At 31.0% G+C, this 27817-nt stretch overlaps 1 protein-coding gene across 5 annotated transcripts in view; it reads left to right on the forward strand.

The window, feature by feature from the left end:
• The first annotated feature begins 273 nt into the window (after positions 1 to 273).
• Positions 274 to 27817, forward strand: part of LOC110653746 (calcium-transporting ATPase 9, plasma membrane-type) — a 39697-nt gene continuing 12153 nt past the window's right edge. The window contains exons 1-23 of one of the 5 annotated variants that reach the window (XM_021809517.2): positions 274 to 442; positions 913 to 1080; positions 1398 to 1514; positions 1600 to 1639; positions 6700 to 6815; positions 7486 to 7617; positions 7705 to 7794; positions 9130 to 9199; positions 9782 to 9852; positions 9948 to 10031; positions 10118 to 10195; positions 10271 to 10342; positions 10934 to 11017; positions 11102 to 11184; positions 11271 to 11379; positions 11451 to 11506; positions 11621 to 11663; positions 11768 to 11851; positions 15923 to 16060; positions 21205 to 21270; positions 21381 to 21479; positions 25854 to 25964; positions 27531 to 27698. In XM_021809517.2, coding sequence (XP_021665209.1) covers positions 440 to 442; positions 913 to 1080; positions 1398 to 1514; positions 1600 to 1639; positions 6700 to 6815; positions 7486 to 7617; positions 7705 to 7794; positions 9130 to 9199; positions 9782 to 9852; positions 9948 to 10031; positions 10118 to 10195; positions 10271 to 10342; positions 10934 to 11017; positions 11102 to 11184; positions 11271 to 11379; positions 11451 to 11506; positions 11621 to 11663; positions 11768 to 11851; positions 15923 to 16060; positions 21205 to 21270; positions 21381 to 21479; positions 25854 to 25964; positions 27531 to 27698 — 2082 coding nt within the window. In that variant the 5' untranslated portion in view covers positions 274 to 439. Of the gene's footprint in view, positions 443 to 629; positions 653 to 762; positions 1081 to 1397; positions 1515 to 1599; positions 1640 to 6699; positions 6816 to 7485; positions 7618 to 7704; positions 7795 to 9129; positions 9200 to 9781; positions 9853 to 9947; positions 10032 to 10117; positions 10196 to 10270; positions 10343 to 10933; positions 11018 to 11101; positions 11185 to 11270; positions 11380 to 11450; positions 11507 to 11620; positions 11664 to 11767; positions 11852 to 15922; positions 16061 to 21204; positions 21271 to 21380; positions 21480 to 25853; positions 25965 to 27530; positions 27699 to 27817 lie in introns of those variants that run through there. The other 4 variants (XM_058145676.1, XM_021809518.2, XM_021809516.2 and 1 more) reach the window with 4 other exon arrangements.

A 27817-nucleotide genomic window follows, 5' to 3' on the forward strand; every position in this document is an offset into this window, starting at 1 on the left:
ATTAATAATTATTAATAAAAAATTAAACACTTAAATTTTATATCTGTCATGTATTATCACGATTAGCTAAATTTACTAATGAAGACAAAAATTAAAAACAATCTGTTTTATGGCAAACCGCAAAATTAATTTTTTTTACTTATTCCTAATAAATTCATAATTTTAGGTCGAGGGCATTTATTGATGGAAAGGTATGTATTCAAATTTTAATGAGAATTAATTATAAAAAAAATGAAATTTAGCCTAATAAAGTCGTTGGCGCGGGAAACTTCCTGGAAGTTTCCTGCGGTGCTTATCTTTGCCAGACTTGAGTGTTCAGTCATCTGAAACGCAACTGTATGCATTTATATATTAGGAAGACCGATCAAATTTCCCTCTTTTGGCTCGCTTGCTCGTTCGCAGTAGCTTTTATTATGTGGAATTCGGTAGTATAGCAACAATGGTGAGTTCTATTCTCTTTTTCTTTTTCTTTTTTATTTTTTAAAATAATTTTTCTTAAATAAATAAGAAAAATAATAAAAATAGTTAAACCCCGCGCCTCGTACTCTATGCCAAAAGAAGCCGCCAATCTCGCAGGATTATCCGGCGACATTAATCGTATCCAGTTTGCGTCTGGTTGTTTACCAAACATGCCTGTTTCAGTTGTTTTTAGGTATTTTTCAATTATTTTTAATAATAATATTTATTCTTAAAAAAAATTATTTATTTATTGGGGAGGGGTTTCTACATTTCCTAGTTGTGTTTGTTATTTGGGGGGCGAGGACTGAGGAGGTCTCTCTTGTACTTGCACGGCTCTGTTGGGGGTAGTTTGCCATTCTCTCTAGCGACATTAAAAAATATTAGTAAAATAATATTATCGTCGTTGTCGTCGTCGTGATGAGTAGTAATTGCTCTTCCAATGGATGGCTGCAGTCCTCGTCATCAATGCGGCAACTCGACTTGGAGGCGTGTCCTACTACAAAGGATTTCGTCCTCAACCATGAAGATGAGCACCACCAACAACCGCTCGAAAATGAATCTGATCCCTTTGATATTGCTCATACCAAGAATGCTCCTCATAAGACTCTCAGGCGCTGGAGGGTAATTCTTTTTATCTACATTCTCACATTTATCATTAATGGAATGTTTGCTTTTATAACAAATGATTTTATGATACATTTTCCTCTTCTTATATCATGGAACCTATAAATGGATATATATAGATCTTTTAAAAGTTAAGTGGCTGATTAAGGAATTTTTTTAAAGTTCAGGGACATTGTGAAAAATTTTATATGCATCAACTTGCATTTTGAGTGACAGCAATGAGTTCCTATTGTTTATCATTTGTGCAATGAAAATGTGTTCCTATTTGTCTTTGGAGTTAGGACTAAATGTGCATGTGTATTGGTCTTTTACAGCAAGCTGCGCTTGTGCTAAATGCTTCCCGTCGGTTTCGGTACACTTTGGACTTAAAAAAGGAAGAAGAGAAAGAACAAAGAAGAAGGATGATTAGAGCTCATGCGCAAGTCATAAGAGTATATTTTCTATTCTTAACAAACTATTCAATCACCATTGGAGACTTGTATTTTTTTATAAAAAATTGGATCTTTGTTATCACAGGCAGCATTACTTTTCAAATTGGCTGGGGAGCGACAAATTGGTATCTCACTCTCTCATAGTTTTTCAATTTTCTTCATGATTGCTTTCATATATGCTTTGTTTTAGAGATGTAAACTTCGTTGATATGAGTGAGGGTTGGATACATGGTTTTAAATTGCAGCCGGCTATAACATAAACGACCAGGTTTTATACAAATTTTTGTTTGAAAAATTTGCAAAGTTGATGAAATAAGTAGATATTGATATATACAAGTAAAACTAAGATATACGACTATATAATAAGAATAAATACATCAAATTAGATGTTATTTTGTAATTAATAATGTATTTTAGTAAAATTAATTCTAAAAATAGTTCAAATTAGAAAAAAACATATAAACCTATTGATCGAGCAAACTAATGCTTCATGCTATAAAATTAACAACAAATCTAACATCAAACAAAATTTTCTTCAACAAACATGCAAAATCAACAAATAATACTCACTTTTCCAAGAAGTAGTGTAGAATAGAAATATTTATGATGATTTTAGCTTAAAAAAGAATAAGGGAGAGATTTGTAGAAAGAAGGGAAAATTAAGGTGAAATTTTGAGAGAAAATGTGATAAAAGCAGTAGCTGGAAGGTTGGAACATGTAAAGAATGAAAAAATTGAAGAAAATACTGCTTGCATTTGTTTTTTGTTAGTTGAATTATTGAGCCAACGCCCGTTACCATTACTTAATGGTAAATGATAATAATGGTGGTAACGGTTGTTGCCAATGCAATTCAGAATTTGCCTTCAAATAATGGTATAAAGGATAACTATCAAACCTATAAATATCAGACATAATAGTCATTATCTAAAACCATGGTTGTATGCTTTGACCCAAAGGCATATACATTTTGGTGATTATTTAATCATATAATATTGAAAAAAGGTAGTTATCTAGTTATGGGCTTGCTAAAGTTTCATATGATATTCCATATCATATTTATAAAATTTGATGCTCTAAGTATGTTAAAAAAAATTGTAGCTTTAAAAATATTACAATGGGTCTGTAGTAGCAGCCCCTTTTTTAAAGTTTTAGGACTTATTTGTGAAGAAAAAAAAAAGTATTTAATTGTAAAAACGATAAACTTTTAAGACTTCAAATGTAGTTATCTTGTTTATCAAATTGTTGAAAAACTATAGATATATTCAAAAGAATCATGAAAAACTCATGTTTCATGAGAAAGAACCATTTGCATTGCATTTATAACTCAACTAAGCCTTTATCCCAAAAATTTGGTGTCGGCTATATGGATTCTCTTTCTCCACTCTAAATGATTTTGGGTTAAATTCTCGGAAATGTGTAATGCTTCTAGGTTATGTTGTACTACTCTCCTCAAAGTCAGTTTAGGTCTACTCCTTTTCTTTCTATCCTCTAACCTAATGTGCTCTACTTGTCTAACTGGAGCTTTCGTATGTCTACGCTTCACATGACCAAATCACCTCAATCTCCTTTCTCTCAACTTATACTCAATTGGTATCACTCCTACCCTTTTTCTAACACTCTCATTATGAACTTTATCTAGTCTAGTATGACCACTCATCCACCTTAACATTTTCATATCCGCAACTCTTATCTTAGACACATAGGACTCCTTTAGTACCCAACACTCATTACCATATAACATGGCCGGTCGTATGGCTGTACGGTAAAATTTTCTTTTTAATTTATTGGGAATCTTGCGATCACATAAAATTCCCGTGGCACGTCTCCACTTCAACCATCCGGCTTTAATCCTATGACTAACATCTCCCTTACATCCCCCATCTACTTGAAGGATTGAGCTGAGACATTTAAAGTGATTGCTTTGGAGCAGTACCACTCCATCTAAACTTACTCCTTCCCTATCACCAGTTCGGCCTTCACAGAACTTGCAATGTATGTATTTTGTATTTATTCTACTTAAAGCCCTTTGACTCTAGAGTACTTATCCAAAACTCTAGTTTTCTATTGACTCATTCTCACGTCTCATCTATCATAACTATATCATCCGCAAACATCATGGACCAAGGGATACTCTCTTGTATATGTTTCGTCAATTCATCTAAAACTAATATAAAAAGATAAGGGTTTACAGCTGAACCTTGATGTAATCAACTGAGATAGGAAAATCTCGTGTCTCCTCACACTGTGCGCATAATAGTAGTTGCTCCTTCATACATATCTTTCAACACTTGTTTGTACCTAATAGATATTCTCTTTACCTTCTTTTGTTCTAACATTTTCCATAACACTATCTTGGGCATTGCATTTATAACAAGAAGATAAAAAACTTAAGGATTCAATTCACTTGCAATGCTCATAAATTATTTAATTGCATGGTTAGATGCCACTTTAATGGTTGCACTTACCATCTTGTCATAGAAAAAAAAAAGTAAATTGATTTCTTTCATAATGAAAATGTTTGAACAAAAATAATATTTTATTTCACTTTTTTCTTATCACTTTTCATTTTAAATTGTTGTACTTTTTAATTTCTTAATTTATAATGAATCAAATGTTGCTATGCCTATTTAGTTGGTATATCAATACTTGGTTAATGGAAGGCTGATGCTTAAATGGTTTGCAAAGTTTAGAGCTAACTTTAATTTTTTTAAAAGTTAGGTTTTAACTTAAATTTGATCCAAAAAGTCAATTATTCATTTATTTACTTTTATTTTTAGTGCAATAATACTATATATTTTTTTAAAATGATACTATATTGAACATTGCCTTGTTAGCATAAAAATTACTCCTTACAATTTACATAAATTTAAGTTGACTTTTAAGTTGCTTATCCATAATTATATTTTTATTCAAATGATTTCATGTTCTATTTTGTTTTTTGAAATTTTTTACGAGTTCAGATCTTCATTTGTCACATGAGAGAGTAATCATAAAATTATTTATTTTTTATACTTAAATTAGTTGCAATTGCAATATGATTGAGTTAGCTATATGAATTTTTTTTTCTTGGAATTTTTCTTGATGTAGTGAGCAATACTTCTGGTTGTTCATTATTCAAGAGTTATTTGTTAGGCAAATCATAACATCCAAAAATAATGTTTTGCTTAGTATAGGGTTATATTTTTGCCTAAGCCTAAAGGTGCTAAACATTTTTAGTTTACCATTGATGTTTCATAGTCACCAAATTCCCTCAGCCCCTTGTGCACTGCGTTTTGGGTTGTGCGTTTTGAATCAAGGGACGTTTGAGTTCCAAATCGCTAGGGGATGTGACTTAGGTTGCCAAAATAGAGGTTTTAGGAAAATTAAAGGAAGAAGAAAAGAAGACAAAAAGAAGAAAGATCAAAAGACATGCATGTGTAGTAGCTTGCAGGCCCAGGAAGAAAAAGAATAAAGGTGTAGCAATGAAAGATGAAGAAGAAAGGACATTTTGAAAGTCTAAATTATTAAAAGTGGGGAAGGTGGACATAAATATAAAGTGTGGCTCTTGGATTTACTTTTTGGTGGGTTAGGTGGCAATGTAATATTGGTCTTGGGTGTCAAATGAGTACTTTATTAGCGGAAAATTAAAACTGTTTAGAAAATACAAACATTTTTAACTATTAATCATATATTCTTTTAATAATAATAATAATAATAATTAAATAACTTTGAAATTTTATAAAAAAATATAAATTATTTTTAAAAATGATCATATTAATTTTTTTTTTGTTTTTTATAAACACATTATGTTAAATAAAATTGAAAAATAAATTATGCATCAAATAAATATAATTTGCATACCCAAAATCGAATTGGCATATCAACTAAATGTATTACGAATCAAATTAGCGTACCATTTAAGCCTACACTTGTGTATCCTATATTTCATTAAATGGCGTACCACATACTAGAAACCCATACCACGACTCGAGTACCACGTTCCAGGTAACTATGAGATGTTCTTGATGCCTTGATCAAAAATCTTGAGGGTCTATTGTTATTTTCTTTCGAAATTGCCCAAAGCTTTGAGGCATTTTTGACTTTAATTTTCTTTTGGGGTCCATGTTATTGTTCGCACCCTATAAGGTATTTTTGCCCTAGAATTGTATAATGTATATTTTTGGTGCATATGTATGGCATCCCCTTTCACATCTTTCTTGATATATGTTCATTTTTCATATAAAATTAAAATTTCTAAATCAGAAACTAGATTGATGTCTAATTTTTGTCCAAGAATTGTATGCTTTTAGTGCACATATCAGAGCCCATTGGTGTTTTCTTGCATAGTTATTAAAGGCGCACCTCAGGCGTGCCTTAGGCTCCAAGCTCACCAGGCTCCAGTCCTAGCGCCTCTACAAGAGAAAGGCGGGCAACATTCACCAGGCCCTCGCCTTATGCGCCTAGGCGTGCGCCTTGTTCCAGGCGCAAGACTAGAAAGACGCTCTTTTTTTATTTCTACATTCGGCGAGTACTTTCATTGACAAAAAGCGCTACCACCCAACTCGAAATTTGTTGATCTAGAAGTTTTCAAAATTAGTATCGTTGGTGATAACTAGTCACCAAAATCTCATCAAACTAACGTACTTACACTACTACTCATTATCTTTTTCAAAAAAAGAAGTTAATAATCTTTTAGTTATTAAAGGTGAGGGAAATGATGAAAATATTGATTTTGAAGATGAATATTAAGAGGATGAAGGTGTAGAAAAAAATGAAAGAATATATAGTTACTTTATAATTTCTTAACTTTAGTCATGAAAGATTAAAAGACTATTAAAGTTTTAATAATATAGTACTTGAATGCTTATTTGTTATTATTATTTTTAGTTTTATGTTATTTGAAGTTTGATGGAAAATTTTTTTTTTTTCGCCCCTCATCTAGCTCAGGCGCAAGGCGAATAGGCTCCAGGACGCCTTAGTGCGCCTTGAGCCTTTAATAACTATGTTTTCTTGATACTTTTTTTTTGTAAAACTAAAATTTCTAAATCAGAAACTGAACTAATGCTTGATGTTGTCTCAAAGTGTTTCTACAAATTACGTATAATTTATGAGTTATTTTGGAGTTTTGTAACTTTTATTTCACAATTTTGTTGCTTTTGTGGTGTGGTCTAATTATATATTTTTTTCATGTATTCTGCTTGCCAAGTGATAGGTCCCATAGTTGCAGATACAATTCCTAGTGGTGATTATGCAATTGGGCTAGAACAACTAGCTTCAATGACCAGGGATCATAAGCTTTCATCCTTACAACAGTATGGAGGTGTAAGTCAATTATAAACAGTTTTTCCTTATCAGGACATGGTTTTAATTCGTGGTCACTACCGCATTTGTGGTCACAGGTAACAGAAATAGACCTGTAAAGGCTTGTTGCTATGCAAGTTTTTTTTGAAAAATTTGCAAAGTTCATGATATGAAAAATATTCAAAGATATAATTAACACCAAGATATACAACTAAATAATAAGCATAAATATATCAAATAAAGACATTAAATCCATTATTCTTATAGATCATTAGTATTAATCAATTTAAAACCAAAATAACTAAGTAGATAGTAAATAACTAACTTTATTATCACCAAAATGAATGTCTAGTTGGGAGAAAGTTGAGAAAAATGGTTTAGTTGCTTAGAGAGAAAATGATGAGATGCTAAAAAAAATGAGTCAATATAGTTTTATGCCCAAGAAAGGTTCTCTCTGTTGTATTTCACATGAAAGATGTAAAAAAAGTCAATGATTCTTAGTTGAAAAGTAACAACTGTTGCGACCATTGCTTAATAGTCGGTAATGGCTGTAACGGCCTTTATAGTTATGATTTTAAAAATCTGTTAAATAATGGTGCTTGCGTAACGTAATAGTGTAATGGCCGTTATTTAAGATGATCAGGCATCAATCTAGTTAACCTAATTTACATAATGTTGGTCAATACATCAGGCAAAAGGGTTATGTAAGATGTTGAAAACAAATTTGGAGAGTGGAATCAATGGAGATGAGGATGATTTAATAAAGCGTCGGAATGCATTTGGAGCAAATACTTATCCCCAGAAAAAAGGACGGAGTTTCTTGGTATAACACTTGTTTTTGATCGATATTTGTTTGTCATTTCTGAGTTGCGTTAGAAATATTTTGCTTATTGTGTATATTGTATTGTAGAGGTTCCTTTGGGAAGCTTGGCAAGATTTAACCCTTATTATCTTGATAGTAGCTGCAGTGGCGTCATTGGCCCTGGGAATTAAAACAGAGGTATGCATGGTGTTCTTAAGTATCTTTTATCATTAACCTAGATAAATGAGTTCAGTCAATATGTACTGTGATAATTTTGTTTATGGGTCGATGCATAGTTATATAGTCAGTTTATGTTAAATTATGCTGTGTTTTCTCAGGATGCAAGGCCATAATTATGTAATATTATGGGCTCTAGCACAACTACATTCTGATGATAACATTATTATTAGATGAAATGTTGAATAAAAACTTGAGGGTGAATTGCTTCAATGGTCCCTAAACTAATACCTGAATTCTATTATGGTCACAAAAGACTAATTTATTAGAATTAGGTTTCCAAACTTTAATTTTATTTCATTTAAATCTAATTGAACAAATTACGAATAATCAGTGAATGAAAATTTATAGTGGGCATTTTGTATAATTGTAGCTTGATATCAAACATTTTGGGATCCATAAGGTCCACTTATAGTGTTTTACTCTTTCCTGATAAACTAAAACTTTAAGAAAAAATTGCCACGTATTGGTCTTGTAGGCCCCAAATGGTTTGAGATCAACTTGATAAAACGATAAAAAATTTCAATGTTAGTTTTTGTTGAATACCTAATTAAAATTTATTCAATTAGACCCATTTGAAATAAAATTGATGTGTAGTGACCTAATTTAATAAATTGATCTTTTGTGACCAAAATTTGATGATTAGTTTACTGACCATTAGTGCAATTGACCCAAAATTTGAAGTGCTAAAGAAAAATGAAGAAGTGCAAGATTAATGATATTTTTATGAGAACATACGATGCATGATGAAAGTTCCTGCAGGCAAATTTGCCATTGACAGACCTTCAAGTGAATATAAAGATTTATCGCGATAGGAAGATGGACATCTCTTCAATATGCTTTGTTGGTCATATATATTTTAAACTCATGAAACTATCTTGAATTTGATACTTTATTGATCCTTAATCTTTTGTTTTCCTCTTTTTAATGTTTGTTAGGTTATTTGAGGTTTTTCTCGTGAATCATGAATGTTCAAAATTCTTAGCCAAATGTAATTACCAGTGAAACAGAGCCTTGCTTGCTATAGAATGAGCATTTTTTACGCCCCAGCTGTTGTGCTTGATATACCTGTTTCTATTTATTTATTTTTAAATTATATTTGAATTTTTTGTAAATATATTTAAAGTTTATCCTTTTTTCTCTCTATTTTGTTTTCTTCAATGTTCTCTCTGCTAACCTGATCCTTGACTTGACAAATATTATTTTGGCTGAATCCATATCGCAGGTCCTATTCTTCTTTGGCTTTTCTTGTTTAAACTGATGTTTTTCTTGTCAATGCTTTGATAATCCTCACAGGGTCCAGAAGAAGGATGGTATGATGGGGCAAGCATTGCTTTTGCTGTCATTCTTGTTATAGTTGTTACAGGTATTGAATTTGGTCTGCATTGTTTTCTTATTTAAGGTCCATATGTTTGCCATTCATATGCTAGGAAAAAAGCGAAGTTTGGGCATTCATGATTATATGGGTCAGGAATGGTTTGTTGAAGACCTCATGTACTTGCTTTCACCTCTTGATTTCCCAATAAAATTTTATTGTTATTGCTCTTATTATTCTTGTAATTTTCTGCAGTTACTTAGCAGCTCTGTTTGTTAGACTAGTAAAAACTTCTATTATACCTGCAAGTAGAAGATAATTTATTGTTTAATTTATTGTTTTAATCAGTCTTAAGTTGATGCGTAGCTAGTGTTTCACTGGGCTTTGGGTTGTGGATTTAGTTTGTCTGATTGGTTTGGCACCGAGCCAGGATACATTTTGTTTCCAACCTGAACTTCCCCCTTTATTTTAGTTTCAATTAAAAAGAACTAAATTTTGATGATGAATTAGGTTTGATCTAACCCAATATGATCTCAACCTGAATGCAATCAGTTCTGTTCTTTATGACTCGTTTTCCTCCATTAGTCTGACCTCACTGGTATTTTTTATGACTTATTTTTATATGTTTTCTAGCTGTTAGTGACTATCGCCAATCTCTCCAGTTTCAAAACTTAAATGAGGAAAAGCAAAATATACAGTTAGAGGTATGTATAAGCATTTTAAATTGTTAGATGTGTTTATTTTTCCATTTTTGAATGTTGGGTTTCTGAATAAGTTCATAATTTGAAATTTTTTGTAGGTCATGAGAGGTGGTAGAATAGTGAAAATTTCAATATTTGATATTGTTGTTGGTGATGTTGTACCTCTTAGAATAGGTGATCAGGTGAGTTTTATTTCAGAAGAGTTTGTTTTTGTCATGTGTTCAAAATTTTCTGCTAATTAATTTAACTACTGGGGTATTTCATTTAGGTCCCAGCTGATGGAATCTTAATCACTGGTCATTCTCTTGCCATAGATGAGTCTAGCATGACGGGTGAAAGCAAAATTGTTAGTTATCCTTCTACTAATGCGGTATTTCTGATGGTTTAGATCTATTGTTCTTATGCTGGATCTTTGTTGTAGGTTCACAAGGATCATAAGGCACCATTTTTAATGTCTGGATGCAAAGTTGCAGATGGTGTTGGCACTATGCTGGTATAACTTGTGTAGTATTATTTTCTTCTGCCTGATGTTCTTATAATTTGATGCCTTATACCTAGTAGAGTCAATTATGTATGTTTTTATTTATCATCTGACTTTTACTTAGTGATATAGAGTACTTGTAGCTATGGTTTTTTATTTTCGATCGCAAAAGATTGTTATTATAGTTCATTTTGATACATGGAATAAGTTGACTTGCTAATGAAGCAAAGAATTTAGATTGTGAAACTTGGATTCTTCCTTCTGCTAGTCCCATAGCACATTCATTTAGGTATTAGAATGACTACTTAAGGACATTGCTAGGATAGATTTTGTCAAAATAAAGAAGCACCTGATGAAGCATGTATGCTGGGACATTCAAGGTCTTTGTTAAGACTGTATGGCACTTCATTGCTTCTGAATTGGTAAAGTGATTCTTTACATCATTATCAAGATCCTTGTTTGATTATATAAAGAAATATTCCTTTCTCTTTATGCTGTTCAAGGCAATGACTTGTAGCATGCTTTTATTTTATGTTCAAAAGAATCTAGCACTTTATGTTTCTAGTTTACTACCTTGAAGATTCATCTCTTAGCCATTTATAGGTAACTGGTGTTGGAATCAATACTGAATGGGGATTGTTGATGGCAAGTATCTCAGAAGATACTGGTGAAGAGACTCCTTTGCAGGTTTCATTATAGTTTCTTACTTAATAGTTTGTGTAGCAATTCTTGTGATTTACCTTAACAAATTTTTTTAATGACTTGATATAGGTACGTTTGAATGGAGTTGCAACTTTTATAGGCATTGTTGGTCTTTCGGTAGCTGTATCTGTTCTTGCTGTCCTTTTGGGCCGGTGAGTTTGAAATCTTTCAACAGTTACTGGTTTGCTCAATTGTTTGAGTTACAATTTATCAAGTCTTATCTCATCCAAAATTTTAGGTACTTCACTGGAAATACAAGAAACTCAGATGGAGTAGTCCAGTTTGTGAAAGGCAAGACCAAGTTCAGTGATGCAATAGATGGAGTGATTAAAATTGTTACCATTGCAGTATGTGCAATCCCTGGATATATTGTTTGTTTATGTTTTGTAGTTTCTTGACTAATGGTTGAGCCATTCAGGTTACAATTGTTGTTGTTGCTGTGCCAGAGGGGCTTCCTTTGGCTGTTACGCTGACGTAAGTATAGGTCATTTTATGTTATACCACCATGGTATTGAGGCTATATGACCTTGTAGTTTTCCTATTCTCCAGTTCTCTTTTCATCTTTTTTTGTATTTCATTTGCTTACAGCTTGGCATACTCAATGCGAAAGATGATGGCAGATAAAGCATTGGCAAGTATCATTATCTGTTCTCCTCAAAATTCTTCAGTGACAATTTCTTCCATTCTAAAAATCTAGTTATATAACACTTTTGTCTGACGACAATAGATCTGCAGGTTCGTAGGCTTTCAGCATGTGAAACTATGGGCTCGGCAACAACAATTTGCAGTGATAAGACTGGAACGTTGACCTTGAATCAGGTGGGTACTGTGACTGAAAGTATGAATGCTCATAAAAGTAGCAATGGCCATGTTAACATGTGTTTGTATGTATATTGCTTAGCTACTTGAGGTTATAATATGTCCATGAATACTCAGGTTTACCAAAAAAGTACTCCCATTTTCTGATATTCTGTCAAAATGTCATTCGTACATAAAATTTTTTGGGTAATTTAAAAATTAGTCCTTGAGATATGTCAAAAAGCACAGGTTAGTCCCTGCTTTTTAATTGTTAATAATGTAATTCCTGAGATTTGATTCCTTTAATAGACTACTCCCTGCTGCTCCAGTAACTTCTCTTCAATTTGAAACAATTTAGTTATGAAATAATTTTCTTTAACAAAATAGTTCTTTCATATGAATTTTATATTTAAGTAATTATTTATTTTATATTTGAATAATTATATATTTAATAAAAATTTTAAATAATTATAATTATTTTATATAATATTTTTCATTATTATAATGATTTAAATATAAAGTACTAAAAATAGTTAATTAGATAATAATATGCTTTTTCAAATAGTAAAAAATAGTTATTAACAAACAATATGTTTTACTAAATTTTAAATTTTTTATATTATGGTAAAACATATGTTTGTTATTATTTTTTAAAATAGTTATTAACAAACATATTTTTTGTTGTAAACCATGCTATTTTTTTTTTTTAATATTATGGTAAACATATTGTTTGTTGTTAACAAATAATATTAAAAATAGTTGTTTTTTAAAAATATGTAAATTTTTAAATAGTTATTAACAAACGTATTTTTTGTTAATATTATGTTATATTATAGTGAGACATATTGTTTATTATTAGGTCCTTGCCATCCAACTTAATTCCTTATGTAAGGACTATTTTGTTAATAAAACAAAACTTCAAAACTAAATTGTATGAAATTAGAAAAAAGTTAATGGAATTAACGTTCAATTTGGAAGGTAGGGACTAGTCTGTTAACGGTATCAAATCTTAGGTACTAAATTGTTACAAATTAAAAAAGCAGGGATTGACCTGTGCTTTCTGACGTAGCTCAAGAACTAATTTGTAAATTGTCCAAAACTTTTCTATAGTGAAAGATAAAAATAAATTATAATTAATAGATTGCTCCTTGAATTTTCTTTTTCTATTGATTGGCTGTGTTAAAGTTTTACTTCTTCAATGATCGCCTTGAGGTATGTTCTGTTTTGAGATATTTAGAGTTTTAGAGCTTTATTAGTGGACAAGGGAAGTTGTGGGAAGAAAATGAAAATCAACCTTTTAACTTCAAGCCGGGAAAAGTGTGACGAAGCCTGAAATCTAAAATAAAAATGATGTAAATTTATGATATCTTCAAAAAAATTCACCATAAAATTTATGCTCTTTTAACTATTGCCTTTGTTATAAGGCAATAGAGATGATCAATGCTATTAGAAAACATTCCATTTCTAGCGAATTAAAAGTTTAAAATTAGCGTTCCAAAATGCAAACAACTATAATTGGAGAATAAAATGATCTGAGTCACACAAATCTCAGATAATGTTGTTATTAATGATGCGGGGCCTAGAGTTCCAAATAGCAAAGAACATAAACCTTGGTGTTTTCCAGCAGTCCAAAACACACCCAGGGTGTGTTCCACAGTCACACTAGAGTTAGAAATTCGTGTTTCACTCTGTGGCAACTTGTGTAGGTGTGGTTTTCTGTCCCAGCAAAAGCAATTGTGTTTTCTAATTCTTTTTTTTTTTTCTTTTTATCTCCAGTTGTCTTGTTTTACTTAGGACTTTAAGGAAAGACTGCCAATAGCTGTGGAAATTGAAGGGAATGAATTTAGGGAATCTCTCTATTTAGGATTTAATTATATTTTCTTATTCTATCTAGGATTACTTTTATTCCTATTTTATATTGGTTTTCCAAAGTATTTAGGTTTAGTTAAACTTTCTATTTAGTACAGATTTTTTTCCTAAAAGACAAAAGTTCTGTTTTCTAATTGTTTTTCAAAATGGATAACAATGATAACCTAAATTATATTATAACTTTTTCATAACTAAAATTGAATAATTATTTAGGGAAATATTTATTTACATACAATGATAAAAATTAATCATATTGTTATAAAATAATTGAATAATGCATATGAAAAAAATTTTAATAGTAAAATTTTTAACTATATTTTATAATATATATATTTTTTTAATTATGAAAGATATGAATAATTTTTAAAAAAAATTTTTGAATTAGAAAACTGTTTTCTATTATTTATAGATAAATGCTTTTTTCATGTTTCCCCTTATTTTAAATAGTAAATGCAAACTTAAGTTTTTTTAGAAAATGAAAAATGTAAAACAACAAACCTTTTTCTACAAGTAAACAGGTCCTTAATTTTCATGTTTTTATTATGTGTATGCACTAGGTAACCTAGGTGATGATATTTAATGCATAGTTATTAAAGGTGCGTATTAGGCTCAAGTCTCGCAAGGCGCAAACCCTAGTCTCTTATGCACTTGAGCGTATGGCTTTGTTCAAGGTACAGGTTCTAGAAAGGTTTGCCTTATTTATTTTCACTTTTAGTGAGCACTTTCATTGGCAAAAAGTACTACCACTTAAAATTAATATTTGTTGATCTATAAGAATTCTATATTGACACACTAGGAAGTTATTGGAATTAGTATCGCTGGTGATAATTAGTAATTAAAATTTCATCAAACCAGCAGACCCAAGATCGCAAACCTCCCATATTTCCATTTTCAACACTAGTACTCTATTATTATCATTTTTAAAAAAAATGTTACATCTATACCTATTTTAAGATATATGCCAATGAAAAAAAGGAAAATCATCACATTTATTTGACTTCTATGAATTTTTTAAATTTCTTTTACTTTTGCGCCTCACCTCGCTCTAGTGCGCACCTACGCCTTGCGCTTAGGCTCAGGACCTCTTGGCGCCTTAGTGTGCCTTGAGCCTTTAATAACTATGATTTAATGTTTCAATGCTTTATTTGCATAGAAGAAAAGTTGTGATAAAATGAAAATTAAACCATTATTTTATCGAGAGAAAGTTAAGCTTGAAATCTAAATTAAAAATGATGCAAATCTATTGCTGTCCTATTTTGAGTTCATATTTTGGTGAGCGGTATCAGCAACTCATTTTAAATTTATGTTATCTATGTCATCATCAATAATCTCCATAAAATGTGTTAACTAATGCCTTCGTTTTAATGTAGATTGTTCAAAGAAGTGATGACATTTAATATTTCATGGTCTAAGCTTGAAATCTAAAGTACTAATAATGTATTGCTTTCTTTCTGGTTAAAATATATTTAATTCAATAGTATTGCAATTTTCAAGTAATAACAATATAGTTTGTTAACAAATTTTATAACTAGTTATATTATGCCAACACCCCCTTCCTACCATGAAGTAGAAAATGGGAAAAGATTTGTACTTGCTGCACTCTCTTTCACTAAAGTGGTGTACATATTTGCAAACATGCACTATTCATGTTGACAGCTCATATTTTTATTTGTGTCTTTACATCTAAGTTATAATGCTTGACTACATGGTGTATTTTGTTTTTAATAAAAACTTAGTTCTGGATACTTGTATTGTCTGATTATAAAATTTTTAGTAACATATCTTTTGTTTGGTTAATATATCATGCTAATAAATATATCAGATAATTTTAAAATGTTTGCTGATTCTTAATTGCAACTTTCTTTAACTTTTTGTAGGGGCATATCTAACTCACTCAAGCATCTCTATGCCCTTTCCTTTAGTCCATGTGATTAGTTTGACTAAAGTTCATAGTAAAGTGCATTGGGAAGAACACATATTTTACATATTGTTTATTTATTTGGATATTTATCATATGTTTTAATTAGTTAATTACTTTTTTTGTTTTAAAGATTCTAACTGGATGTTTTAATTGATCAAGTTTCTTCAACTTCCTATTCTAATAGATAGAATGTATGATGGACAATCATAAATACAGTTCTCATACCGTTTGCATTAGTTTTACCAACTATTTGAAAAGTTTTATGTGTTTTGGTTTGAGTGGTGCAATTTTATATGTTACAGATGACTGTCGTTGAAGCTTATGTTGGGAGAAACAAGATGAATCCACCTAATGACTCCTCACAATTGCACTTTGAAGTTAACTCTTTGTTATGTGAGGGTGTTGCACAAAACAGCACCGGCAATGTTTTTGTGCCCAAGGTAATGATCTTATTTCCCCTTGTCTCTTTCATTTTAGCCATTCAATTTGATAAACTTTTAATGACAATATCAAAGGAGATCTTTCCTTCTATTTAACTATAGGATTGTTTTGGGCAATTTATTGAAACATTTCACATATTTTAATAAATTTATTCTTGTTGTAAACTAAGGCAACTAGATCTTAAGTTTGTTGATGTATTGATAGTTTTTTCATAGTAGCATGAATTTAAATTGCGGTTATGGGTGACAAAAACAAGCCTATAATGATCGTAACATTACGGTCACAACCTATCACTACATGATGTTTTTGAAAAATTTTCAATGTTCATGAAATGAGTAGATATTCAAAGACAAAAGTAAAAAAAGTAAGATGCACAACTAAATAATTAGCATAAATATATCAAATAAAAACATTAAATCTATCAATCTAACATAAAACATAATTTTCTTCAACAAATAAGAAAAAAAAAAAGAAAGAGAAGTTACCCTTTGAAAAATATGGATGTGTATTTCTCTCATTCACTTCATATTAACCTTCACTAACTCAAAAAGTAAAAGAATTATAAAGAGATAGAAAATTTTAAATGGAAAGTTAGAGAGAAAGTGAGAAACAGAAGAAGAAACCCCTCAAAAAGTAGAAACGAAAGACTGAAATGACTTGTTTGCTCTCTTTCGGCAAAAAAAAAAAAAAGAATCCCAAGTGAGAAATAGCCATTATTTAATGGTAAATAACATTAACGGTCGTTATTGTCTGTTGCACCTTCATTTTTTTTTTGCCAATGTATAACTGATATATAGGTAACAAAGCCTTTAAAATCTGTAAATAACGGTTGTTACATTACGTAACGGCTGTTTTTTGAAACTATTAACATTTAATTTCTAAAAAAAAGAAAGGAAAAAAAAAAAATCTTATGTTCCATTCCTTAGTCTCTGGTGTTTCCCTTTTTTAGGCCCCTTAAATCCATCAATTTTAGTAGATACTCGTAGCCGAGATTGAGAAGAACATTGTTGACTTTCATTTGTAAAGCCCATCAATTAAGCAATTTTAGTTTTTAGATAGGAGTTTGTCTTCTATCCCATGCAACTCAATTATTTGGAAGCATACTATTTTTTTAATAAGTCAATTAGGTTAGATAAAGCACGTCTGCTTTGAGCACTACTTATTCATGTGTTTCAACAATCGCATCCATGGATAATGGGTGTGTGCCTCAACCTTCAATCCAATTGCTAATTAAATGCCTACCTTGAGTTCCTCAACTGATAATTTAAACAAAGCGCTACATTCAATATCTTTTTAGATCTCATAGATAACTAATGGTAATTTACATTCATATTTACTAGATTATTCCTAAGAGTTAATGCTACCTCCTCTTTGTTGCCAACAAGTACTACAACAAAACTAAAAGTTCAAATTTTGTTCTCCATTTTAATTGCATTCTGCATCTTCCTGCATGCATCACTCCTAAGAGCCATTCTTTAACGTACATGAGTTATCCATTACACATCAAGAGTTGTACTCTCCACAAATTAGGCAGATATATAGAGTTAGTGTCATTCTTCTTCATCTTATGTTCTTATATTTGAAGTTACGCTTCAATAGTCATTGCAATAATTTGATATAGAACCAGGCAAAGATAAATGAAAATACAAGTACAAGAAAATTAAATTGGTTGAAAGTACAATTTATTATTGATTTAGTTAACAGTAACTTAATGCCAAAACTCAAGAACGATTATATGGACACCAAGCAATTACAAATCCTTGTCAATTTAAGAAACACAAATATCCAAGATACCCCAAATCATTAATTTCTAAAGCATGCCTCCTAAAAACTTTATTTTCAATAATATGAAAGCTATCATTACTATAAGAAATCGAAAGTGATTGCCAAGTTGATAAAATTTTACAATTAAAAATTCTAATAATGAGAAATCAAAAGCAACAATATGAATATTATTTACAATTAAAAAGTTCATATTCGTTTGTTAAGTTTTAGAAAGAGAGAACAAGAAGAAAGACGGGGAGGGAGGGAGAAAGAAAGAACACAAAGGCTATTCATCCTCTTCTTCTCCTTCTTCACGATTTGACCATCAAAGGTTGAAGGCCCTACTTTCTTCTGTTTCATCAGAGTTAAGGTTTGAAGTCCCTGCTCTATTTTTCTTCTCAAAGCCTAAGAAAGGACTTCTCTATTTCTCTAAACATTTTTTCCTATCACTAAAGAAAAATGACACTTATCATTTTTAGGTGGAATTCTTCTAGAGGAAGGTAGACTTTAGTACCCATACTGCAGTTGCTAGCCAATCTGACCTACAAATTAGGTCATCAGAGTCATTGCCCTTACCTCCAAAGCATTGCCACAGCCATTTCGGACCCTGCCACATGCTCCAGCACAAGGACACCTATGGCCGGTGTTCTCTCCAACAAGGTTGCATGACACCAGCGACTCCTTCCAACTGGTCACCTGCTCTTTACTCTTAAGAAGATAGGAACCATATCTTTGCAATAGCTATTTATTTATTCAAAAATTAAAAAAAAAGTTTTATTCCATAACTTCTGAAAAATCTTATGAAGGGGAAGTGTTAGAATTTATAACATTTTCCTTAATTTAAGGAGAAGATTACTCCTTAATTTAGGGGATGAGTTATCTCCTTAATTAATGGAATCACCAAAAGTCAATAGTTTCGGAGTATTTTTTGAAACTGCCTTGTATCTTCCATTATAAATATGGAAGCTTATGTATTATATAAACAAGTGATGTGAATTGTTGAGAACTATGGGCCTAAGAGTGTGAATATCAAACTAACATACTACAAATTGAACTAGGATTCCCATTACCAAAATGGCTTGGTTTGGTTGTGTAGAAGACAGAGAATTTGGAGAATTTCTTTTATATTTCTTCATACAAAAATGATTTACAAGTATTCTAATTTATATACAAAGGTTAGGACTAAATAGGAAACTAATAATAGCCAATAAATACAATGATTCCTAATTGTATTCTAATTTATAGCTAATTTACACTAATTAAGGGATCTATACTAATTAAGAGATTTTAACAGTTCCCCTCAAGTTAGTTCATGTATGTTACGCATGCTCAACTTGCAAACTAGGGTATGAAACCCTTTACAACTTAATCCCTTTGTAAACACATCAGCTAACTGGTCTTTCGACCCTACGTAAGAGATACTTAAGGAACCATTGATAACTTTTTCTTTTATAAAGTGTCTGTCAATCTCTATATGCTTCGTCCGATCATACTGAACTGGTACTTAAGGAACCATTAATATAATGCATTTTAATGACAATTTTTTTACTCATGTAATTTAATTGACAATAATGGCAGTGGTGATAAAATAAAAATGAGTAATAAAATAAATAATATATTACATTAATTAAATTTATAGTGCTTATATAATTTATTTTTGTGTATATATATATATATATATATATATATATATATATATATATTTATTTGCGCCTTACCTTGCTCAGGCTCGCACCTTGCTCTTAGGCTCTAGGACCCTTGGCATCTCAGTGCACATCGAACCTTTAATAACTATGTCGATGACCTTATCTAGAGGAACCCAAAGGTTGGAGCCAAGGGCATGAGCCTCCATGCGTCTCTACAAGTTTTGTATCCAAAATCCACGCGCCAGTGTGGGGGAGTGTTAGGGCATCGTTTCTTTCTTGCTGACAACCTCTCCGACAAAGTAGCCTAAAGCCTCGATCCTACCTAGCCACATGGTCCCACTTGAAACTTGTTGAAACTTCATTCCTCTTCCAATAGTAGCTACTTATTTATTAAAAAAAAAAAATAGTCTTGATTCCATAATTTTAGAAAAATTTTATAAGGGGAGTGTTAGAATTGCTGAGATTTCCCTTAATTCAATGGATAAGATTCTTCCTTAGTTTATGGGATGAGATTTGTTCTTAATTATTAGCAAATCCCATAATTCAAGGTGGTTTGAATTCTTTCTTAATTTATGAAATATGTCTTGTGCTTCCCGTTATAAATATGGACTATGTGTTATGTAAATGTGCAAGAGTAAAGTTAATGAAAATGTAGCCTTTATGTTCTTTCATCCATTATTCTTCTTTTTCTCCCTATTCTTTTTCTTTCTAAAAGCTTAACATATGTAAAAAGCCAAGGGCCTTGTGAAAAACTAGAGTAATTTTATGGAAAAGTTTGCTAACAAAAATGAAAAACTGAGTTTTGTGTTTATATGTGCCAGTTCTTCAAATGGTGAACTAGAAAATTAGTTTTTCATTTTTTCAAAATTTAACTAAAATTTTGAAAATATCTTTAATTAGTTTTCCATTGTTTGTTTTATAACAAAAGTTGTTTTTTTTTTCTTTATATTTTTTTTTTATTACTCTCCAAATGTAAAACGATTACTTTTCTATAACCAAATTAGACTATACTGTTTTGATAACTGAAATTGAATTATTATTTAGGAAAATATTTATTTACAATGATAAAAAATAATCGTATTATTATCAAACAAATGAATAACACATTAAAAAAATTTTTAAATATATTTTATAGTGATTTATTTTTTAATTATGAAAGATATGAATAATTTTAAAATTTTTTAAATTAGAAAGCTATTTTCTATTATTGATAGCTAAACGCATATTTTATATTTTTCCTTATTCTGCGTGGAAAATGAAAACAATAGTATTTCTTAGAAAATGAATAATAAAAATACATTTGAGACTTAAAATATTATGCCAACAGCTTATTTATTGGAGTAGACATATAAATAAAGCTCTAAAAGGTGTAGAGTAACACTTCATTAAATTTGGACCATAATTCTATGTTTCTTGAGTTAATCTTATTTTTTTTCTAGTTCTTATTGTTTGCATCACTGTCTAATGCAAGATTGTTAGATTAGATATTAAAGGGCTTCTTGTTCTGTATTAAAGTTTCCTAATGAACATTTTAATTGTCTTTTCCTTGATTATCATTTTTTTTTCTTTTTTCTCCTTATGTCCTTACTCCCATTAAGAGGATACAGTATTGGACTTGAGTATATTCTTATTTTCCTCCATTACTGAGTTAATTTGATGTTAAATAATTATTGTGGTATTTTCCATTAAATAATAATTTCTTTCTAAATATTGATTTCTTTTATTGGCTACAGGATGGTGGTGATGTTGAGGTTTCTGGATCCCCTACTGAAAAGGCTATCCTTTCCTGGGCAGTCAAGGCACACCCTTTTATCATATTATGGTGTCTACATTTAAGAATGTGTTTCTTTGTGAAGTTCATTATAGTTAGTAAATATTTCTTTTTTCCTTTTTTTTTTTTTTTTTCCAGTTGGGGATGGAGTTTAATGTATGTAGATCACAATCAAAAGTTCTCCAAATTTTCCCTTTCAACTCGGAGAAAAAGCGAGGTGGTGTTGCTGTACAAAGGGTATTCTTTCTATTCTAACCTTTAATTTGGCAATGGTCAATTGGTCATCATGAAATTAGGAACTTTGTTTGACAATCATCATGCTGTAATTTTGATTGTCTGAATCAGCTATTTTATGCATGGTGAGAGAAATAGTTAAGGAACTGTAAATTGCTTCCATGTACTTTTTTGGGGATGTCATACAATGGAAATTATACACAATAGATGCAATTTTGTTCATTTAGAAGGCTTTTGGTTTAGCTTATAAGTTGGTCAAGCCTATTTATAAGTAGAAAGTCGTAAGTAGATTAGTGTTTATTTTGGATTATAAATTAAAAAAACTACTTAATATAAGTTAGAAGTAAGATATCTTTATTTATAATTTATTTACTTATTTTAAAACTACTCTTTTACCAAATAGAAGATTATATTTACTAATAATTTTTAAAAATATCAATATATCCTTATTTTTTGGGGTGAGCATTCGGTTCAAATCGAATGAAAAGGATAAATTTTGACAACTGTTCCTGAACTTATCTAGTTGTAACATTACAATCCCTCAAATTAAAAATGTAACATAAAATCCCATCAACTTTTCAATTTTGCATAGTAAAATCCCTCTAATCCACCAATTACCGATTTTTCAGTTAGACGCTGACCTGGACAATTCCAGCATGGAGCTTAGTCAGTATTTTTCTTTTCTTTCTCAGGCCATGTGTAAATTGAATAGTTTTTCTCTTTGTAGATAGAATAACTTTTCACGTGTAGAGAGAATAATTTTACACTTTGCATAAAAGATGAGAGAGAAATATTGATTAAGCGTTATATGGGAGCTGTTCACGTCAGTTTCTAATTGAAAAATTAGTAATTGAAAGTCAGAGGGATTTTACTGTACAAAATTTGAAAGTTTAAGGGATTTTATGTTACATTTTAAAGTTGAAGGACTGTAATGTTACAACTATATAAGTTCAGGGATAGTTATTGAAATTTATCCCGAACCAAACCGAATTAAACTATGAAAATCGTATTACATATTTTAGAAACTGAATCGAACCGAACCGCTCTATTTTGGTTTGGTTCGATTCAAACCTATCGGTTTTGATTTTTGATTAATTTTTTAATTTAGACTTGATTTTTAAGTTATTGGTCTAATTTTGACTTTGGTTTGAACCTAATAAACATTAATAAATGAAATTAAACAATTTATATATATAAAATTAAATTCAATTCATAAATTTTTCATAAAAATAAATCAATTAAAAAATCGATTCGGTTCGATTTGGTTCGATTTGAATATATAAAATTACTATTCGGTTTAGTTCAGTTTAACTGTTTAACTGATTTTTTTCTCTTCAAAACCGAACTGAATCGAAATAACCGAAAATTTATAATATAAAATCGAACCGAACCGATTAAAATTTAAAATGAAGCCGATTGAACCGAATTGACTCGGTTCGGTTCGGTTTTTCGGTTTAAACCGAAATCTGCTCACCCATACTTATTTTAACAACTATAACACTTAATGATATAGTCATCTTGACAAATTAAGTTCCTTTTAAGCACCTTTTAGTCAAACACTTAAACTATTTAAAAGTCAATTTTTAGTAGTTTTACCGAATAAGTAACTATTTATTTTTAAATTAACTTAAAAAAATACATTTTAAATCAAAAATTAAAAGTATGTAATCAAGCCAAACACATTCTTAACTTATGAAAATTAGTTTATAAGCACCTTATAAGTTAATTTCAACTTATAAGCATTTAAAATTTTAAGCAATTACATATTTGGTTAAACTATTTATAAGTGGTTGATATGTAGGCAATATGTTTGGTAAAAAGTAACTTATAAGCACATTTATTATTAAAATTACTATTAAGGATATTAAATGAGATATGTAGTGAAATTTTAAAATTAAGTGAGGGTAATACAGTAAAATACTTGGTCAAACTGGCTTATAGGTATAGTACTTGTAAGAACCAAAATGAAAAGCTGGTTTGCCTAGCTTATTTTTTTTTTAGCTTATAAGCTTAGATTATCCAACTTCTAAGATTTAATCCCAAAGTGGTTGGGGTTGGCAAAATGGATCATTTTTCGCTATTCAACTCTATTGGACAACAAATCCTATAAGTTGAACTCATAAGCCTAAAAAATGTTATAAACAATCATGTAAACTTATTTTAGAGCTTACGAGTTGATTTGACCAACTTGTAAGCTAAGAACGCTCTTTAAATATAACTGTTTAATAGAAAAATTTAGTTGTATCTTGAAGAATGAGGTTTAGTTATTTTTAGTGGAATGAAGCTGGCCAAGTCTTCTACTAACACATTGAATGTTAATTAAGGAGACCTCATTATTTGTTTCTTGCATTAAGGGTTACCAAAATATTATTTCGCTATTTGTTTCTGCACATGTTTTAAAAGGTAAGATGATCATGCTTACTAATGCAAAATCAATAAGGTAGAAGAAACGGGAAAATAAAGTTAGTGGAGGGAAGAGGGACGTGGGAGGTAGAAGAAAGAGACTAAGATGTGGGAGGTAGAAGAAAGAGACTAGGGAAGAGGGAAGGAAAAGAACAAGGAAAGGCTACCCATTAAAAATTTCCAATATTCAGTGAAATCTTTATGCTACTGATATCATCCTTTCTTAAGTACCATTTTCTATATGTATATGCACTTGAAGAAAACCTTGAACAAATGAAATTCCATAAATAAATGAGGTAAGTTACAATGATGAAATCCCTAAGTTTATTGCAGTTACTTGTAGTGACTAAAAAAAAAATTGTATTTTTTTAATTTTTGACAATTTTATCCCAATTGCTAAATTTAGTTCCAATTCTATCCAACTTTTTCCAATTGTAACTTCAACTCTGTTTTCTGACTAATCAACGACTGCCTATGACTCTATAAAATTTAGTTAGCTATCACCTAGGAAATTTTTTTAGTATTTTTTTTCTTTTTGATTTCTAATTATTCTTGTAGCTGTCAAGTTTTTAATTTTTTTCTTGAAATGTGGAGTCCATATTTTGAATTGGGTTTTATTTATGTAATTTATGAAATAATTGTCACTCTTTTTGTTTCTTTCAATTCATTTACTTATTTAAATTCAGATAATGGAAATGGAATTTTTTTTTGGCAGTTTTCTCTTTATTTCTACTCAAAACAGAAAATCCTTGATTTCCTAGCCTTTTCTTTTCTGTTGATAAAATCAGAAAGAGGTTCTTCTTTCTTTGGGAATTGATGTACAAGGAGTATCCTTTTTTGAGGTTTCAGAAGATGACTCAGAATATGAAAGCTGATTTGGAGAGAACCAGAAGGCATTATGCTTCCTTTGCTCAAATTTTTGAACATAAAAAAAATTAGTCTTAAAAGGATGGCCGTTATGGTTCTTGTGCATGCTTCAATATTTTAGAGACTGCATTTGGGGCACTTCATTATTTGCAACTTTATAATTTTTATCTTTATAGCACTGTCGAGTAAGATATGGCAGCTACAAGTGCATCTTCAGATGTCTATCATCTGTTCTACACAGAAGCAACAAGAAGAAGTCTTCTCTTGATGTTGATGTGAGAATATCAATATCGTCATCAAATGATGATTCTTCTAGTGATTCAGTTATCTGGTCTAGATTCTTCTTAGTAACAGTTCTTAAATCATATGGTCAAGGGCCAAATGGGTGGGAAAAATGAGAAGCTATAAGGCCTACTTATGATGCATAAATACTAAAATGGCCTTTTCTCATGAATAATGAGGGTTTGCTATTGTATTCTGTACCTGTTTTAGGAATTCTATATTAGTTGAAGTTGCTGCTAGAAGAAGCATGATCATACTCTATCCTCTTTTGATTTGTGTTGGGTAGAATTCCAATATACCTCTGAAGGCCCTTTAGTTTATTGTTATCTGCAGAGCATTTGGAATGCTACAAACATCTGACCCTCCCAGATGTCATAATGGGAACCTTTTGCACTGGGATGTCAAACAATGAAAGATGAGATTGGCTGAAACTCTGTTACTCGAAGTGAATTCCATTCTTGAATTTCATAAAACTTTTGGGAACACTTAGTGATCATAACAGGACAAGAATTGGTTTATGTTAATTATATACTGTGTGACATTTCTATTATATTTCTGGAAGCATGTTGTAGAATTTTTGGATACTTCTGGTTTAGGATCTCTCATTTTTGTAGTAACTCAATTTCTCTGTATGACTTGGCAACTGGGTGCTGTAAAAATGTTCTTTTAGCCCCAAATTATCTGCTTGCTGGCTTTGAAGTACAATTTCTGTGAAGCACAAGTCAAAAAATGTGTAGAACGTCTTGGTTTTAATGCTTTTTAAATATTGTTGATAATTCAGAGATTTTCTTACGCTGATGCATTTTACTAATTAATTTGTGGCAGACTGACTCTAAGGTCCATATACATTGGAAGGGAGCAGCTGAGATACTTCTTGCCTCATGTACAGGATATATTGACTCAAACTTTTGCTTGCAACCCATTGATGAAGCTAAGGTCAATAGGGAAGTTCTTTTGCTGAAATAATTATGCTATTTCAAAGAAGTTTCCAGAGAAAGCAGTAATTATGAGAAACCCATTGGAATTTGCATTCGACATTTTGACTAAATATCTAAATTCTTTAAGTTTGGTTGAAATAATCTGCTAACTAATTCATGTCATGTATCATTTTCTTAAGCACAATATCTTTTACAAATTATAGGGCATTGTGTTCTTATGGTGCTGTGATATGCAAAATAATTTGTTCTTAAATCTAAATAGTTGTGAAGTAAGAAAGTTTGACTGGCTTGTAAATGAGGCAAATGTCAGAAACTAGGATGTTTTTCTTTTTTACATGAATCCATCCAAATTACAATTGTTGCCAATGCAAGTTCTTGTTATCTGCATGCATATATATATGTGGATTTTGTGTGTTTGACTTATGAGAAGACAAGGCACAAATAATTCATTTTTTATTTTGTTGGAAATTATGGGATCAGGAGTGTGGATCATCAAATAAAGGCCTCCATGCTGAACTACTTGAAACTGAGCTTCCCATCACCAAAGTGGCCTAAGCCATATTGGTTTGGTTTGCCTTGCACTTGTATGCCCTTTAATTTTCTTACGCTTTTGTAATGTGAGACTTTTTCCCACAACCCATATTCCGACACTCCTCAAATGTGATTAGGTTCAGGCTTGAGCTCATAGGTGTGGTTGTTACTTCTCATTGTATAGACAGGCCCATCTACTTAGGTTTGGCTCCTTTTGGCTTTGCCCTCAGGGTCTAGCTCTCATTGACTAGCTCATGGGTCCACCTGTGTCTACCTCAACTCACAAGTTTGACTCCTTCAGACTCAACCTACCATGTGTTTGGGTCTCAAATCTAAAGCTGTTGAGCCTCACTGCCCTGATATCATGTTGCAAATTGTGGACCCAGAAGTGTGGATCATCAAACTCATCAAACGGGCAGGCCTTAATGCTGAATTGGGCTTGAAACTGAGCTCCCCATCACCAAAATGGCCTAAGCCATATTGGTTTGTTTTGCCTTGAACTTATATGCCCTTTTATTTTCTTGTACTCTACTAACGTGGGAATTGTTGCCACAAGCCATCTTATAGAACTCATCCTTTTATTTCCAACATAGAATTCCCTTAGGGTTTCATGTCAATTGGTCTTTCTGTACACTGATTGGGTGTTACTAATCCAGAAGAACTGTTATCATCATTCCTGGATTCTGTTTATAAATCTTGGGGCAATGCACAAGAGGCACTTATATTTTGCATTTTACCTTTTCCATTAAGTTTGAAGTTAGATGTTTCACTTATAGTGAATTGCATGAAATGACCATCGTATTCTGATGATATACCATCATTGTTTTCTGAATTGTTTGATGGGGGATTTGAACTCTCAAGTCTCAACCTACTCTTTAAAGGAGAGGTGTTGATACCAAGTAGCAATGCTCTAAGCGACAAAATAATTCTGTCATTGTTAGAACTATCTGACCACATGAAGACTCGAAAAGTAGCTTAGAATCTCTTTGCAGTGTTACCAAACTTCCTATTGTAATTTTTTCTTTTTTTGCAGGATTTTTTCAAGGCTGCTATTGATGACATGGCTGCAAGTAGCTTACGATGTGTTGCAATTGCATACCGATCATATGAATTGGACAAAGTTCCTGCTGATGAAGACAGCTTAGACAAATGGGTTTTACCTGAAGATGACCTTATTTTGCTTGCTATTGTTGGCATTAAGGTTTACATTCTGAAACACTTTTCTTCTTGTGTTTTGGATAATGTTCTTAGCTGGAGAAGTGTCATTATTTTGACATGCACCAGTAGTGATTCTATGCTATCTTTATTTCACTTTGGCTT

Source organism: Hevea brasiliensis, chromosome 4, assembly GCF_030052815.1.
Source record: "Hevea brasiliensis isolate MT/VB/25A 57/8 chromosome 4, ASM3005281v1, whole genome shotgun sequence".
Lineage (NCBI taxonomy): Eukaryota > Viridiplantae > Streptophyta > Magnoliopsida > Malpighiales > Euphorbiaceae > Hevea > Hevea brasiliensis.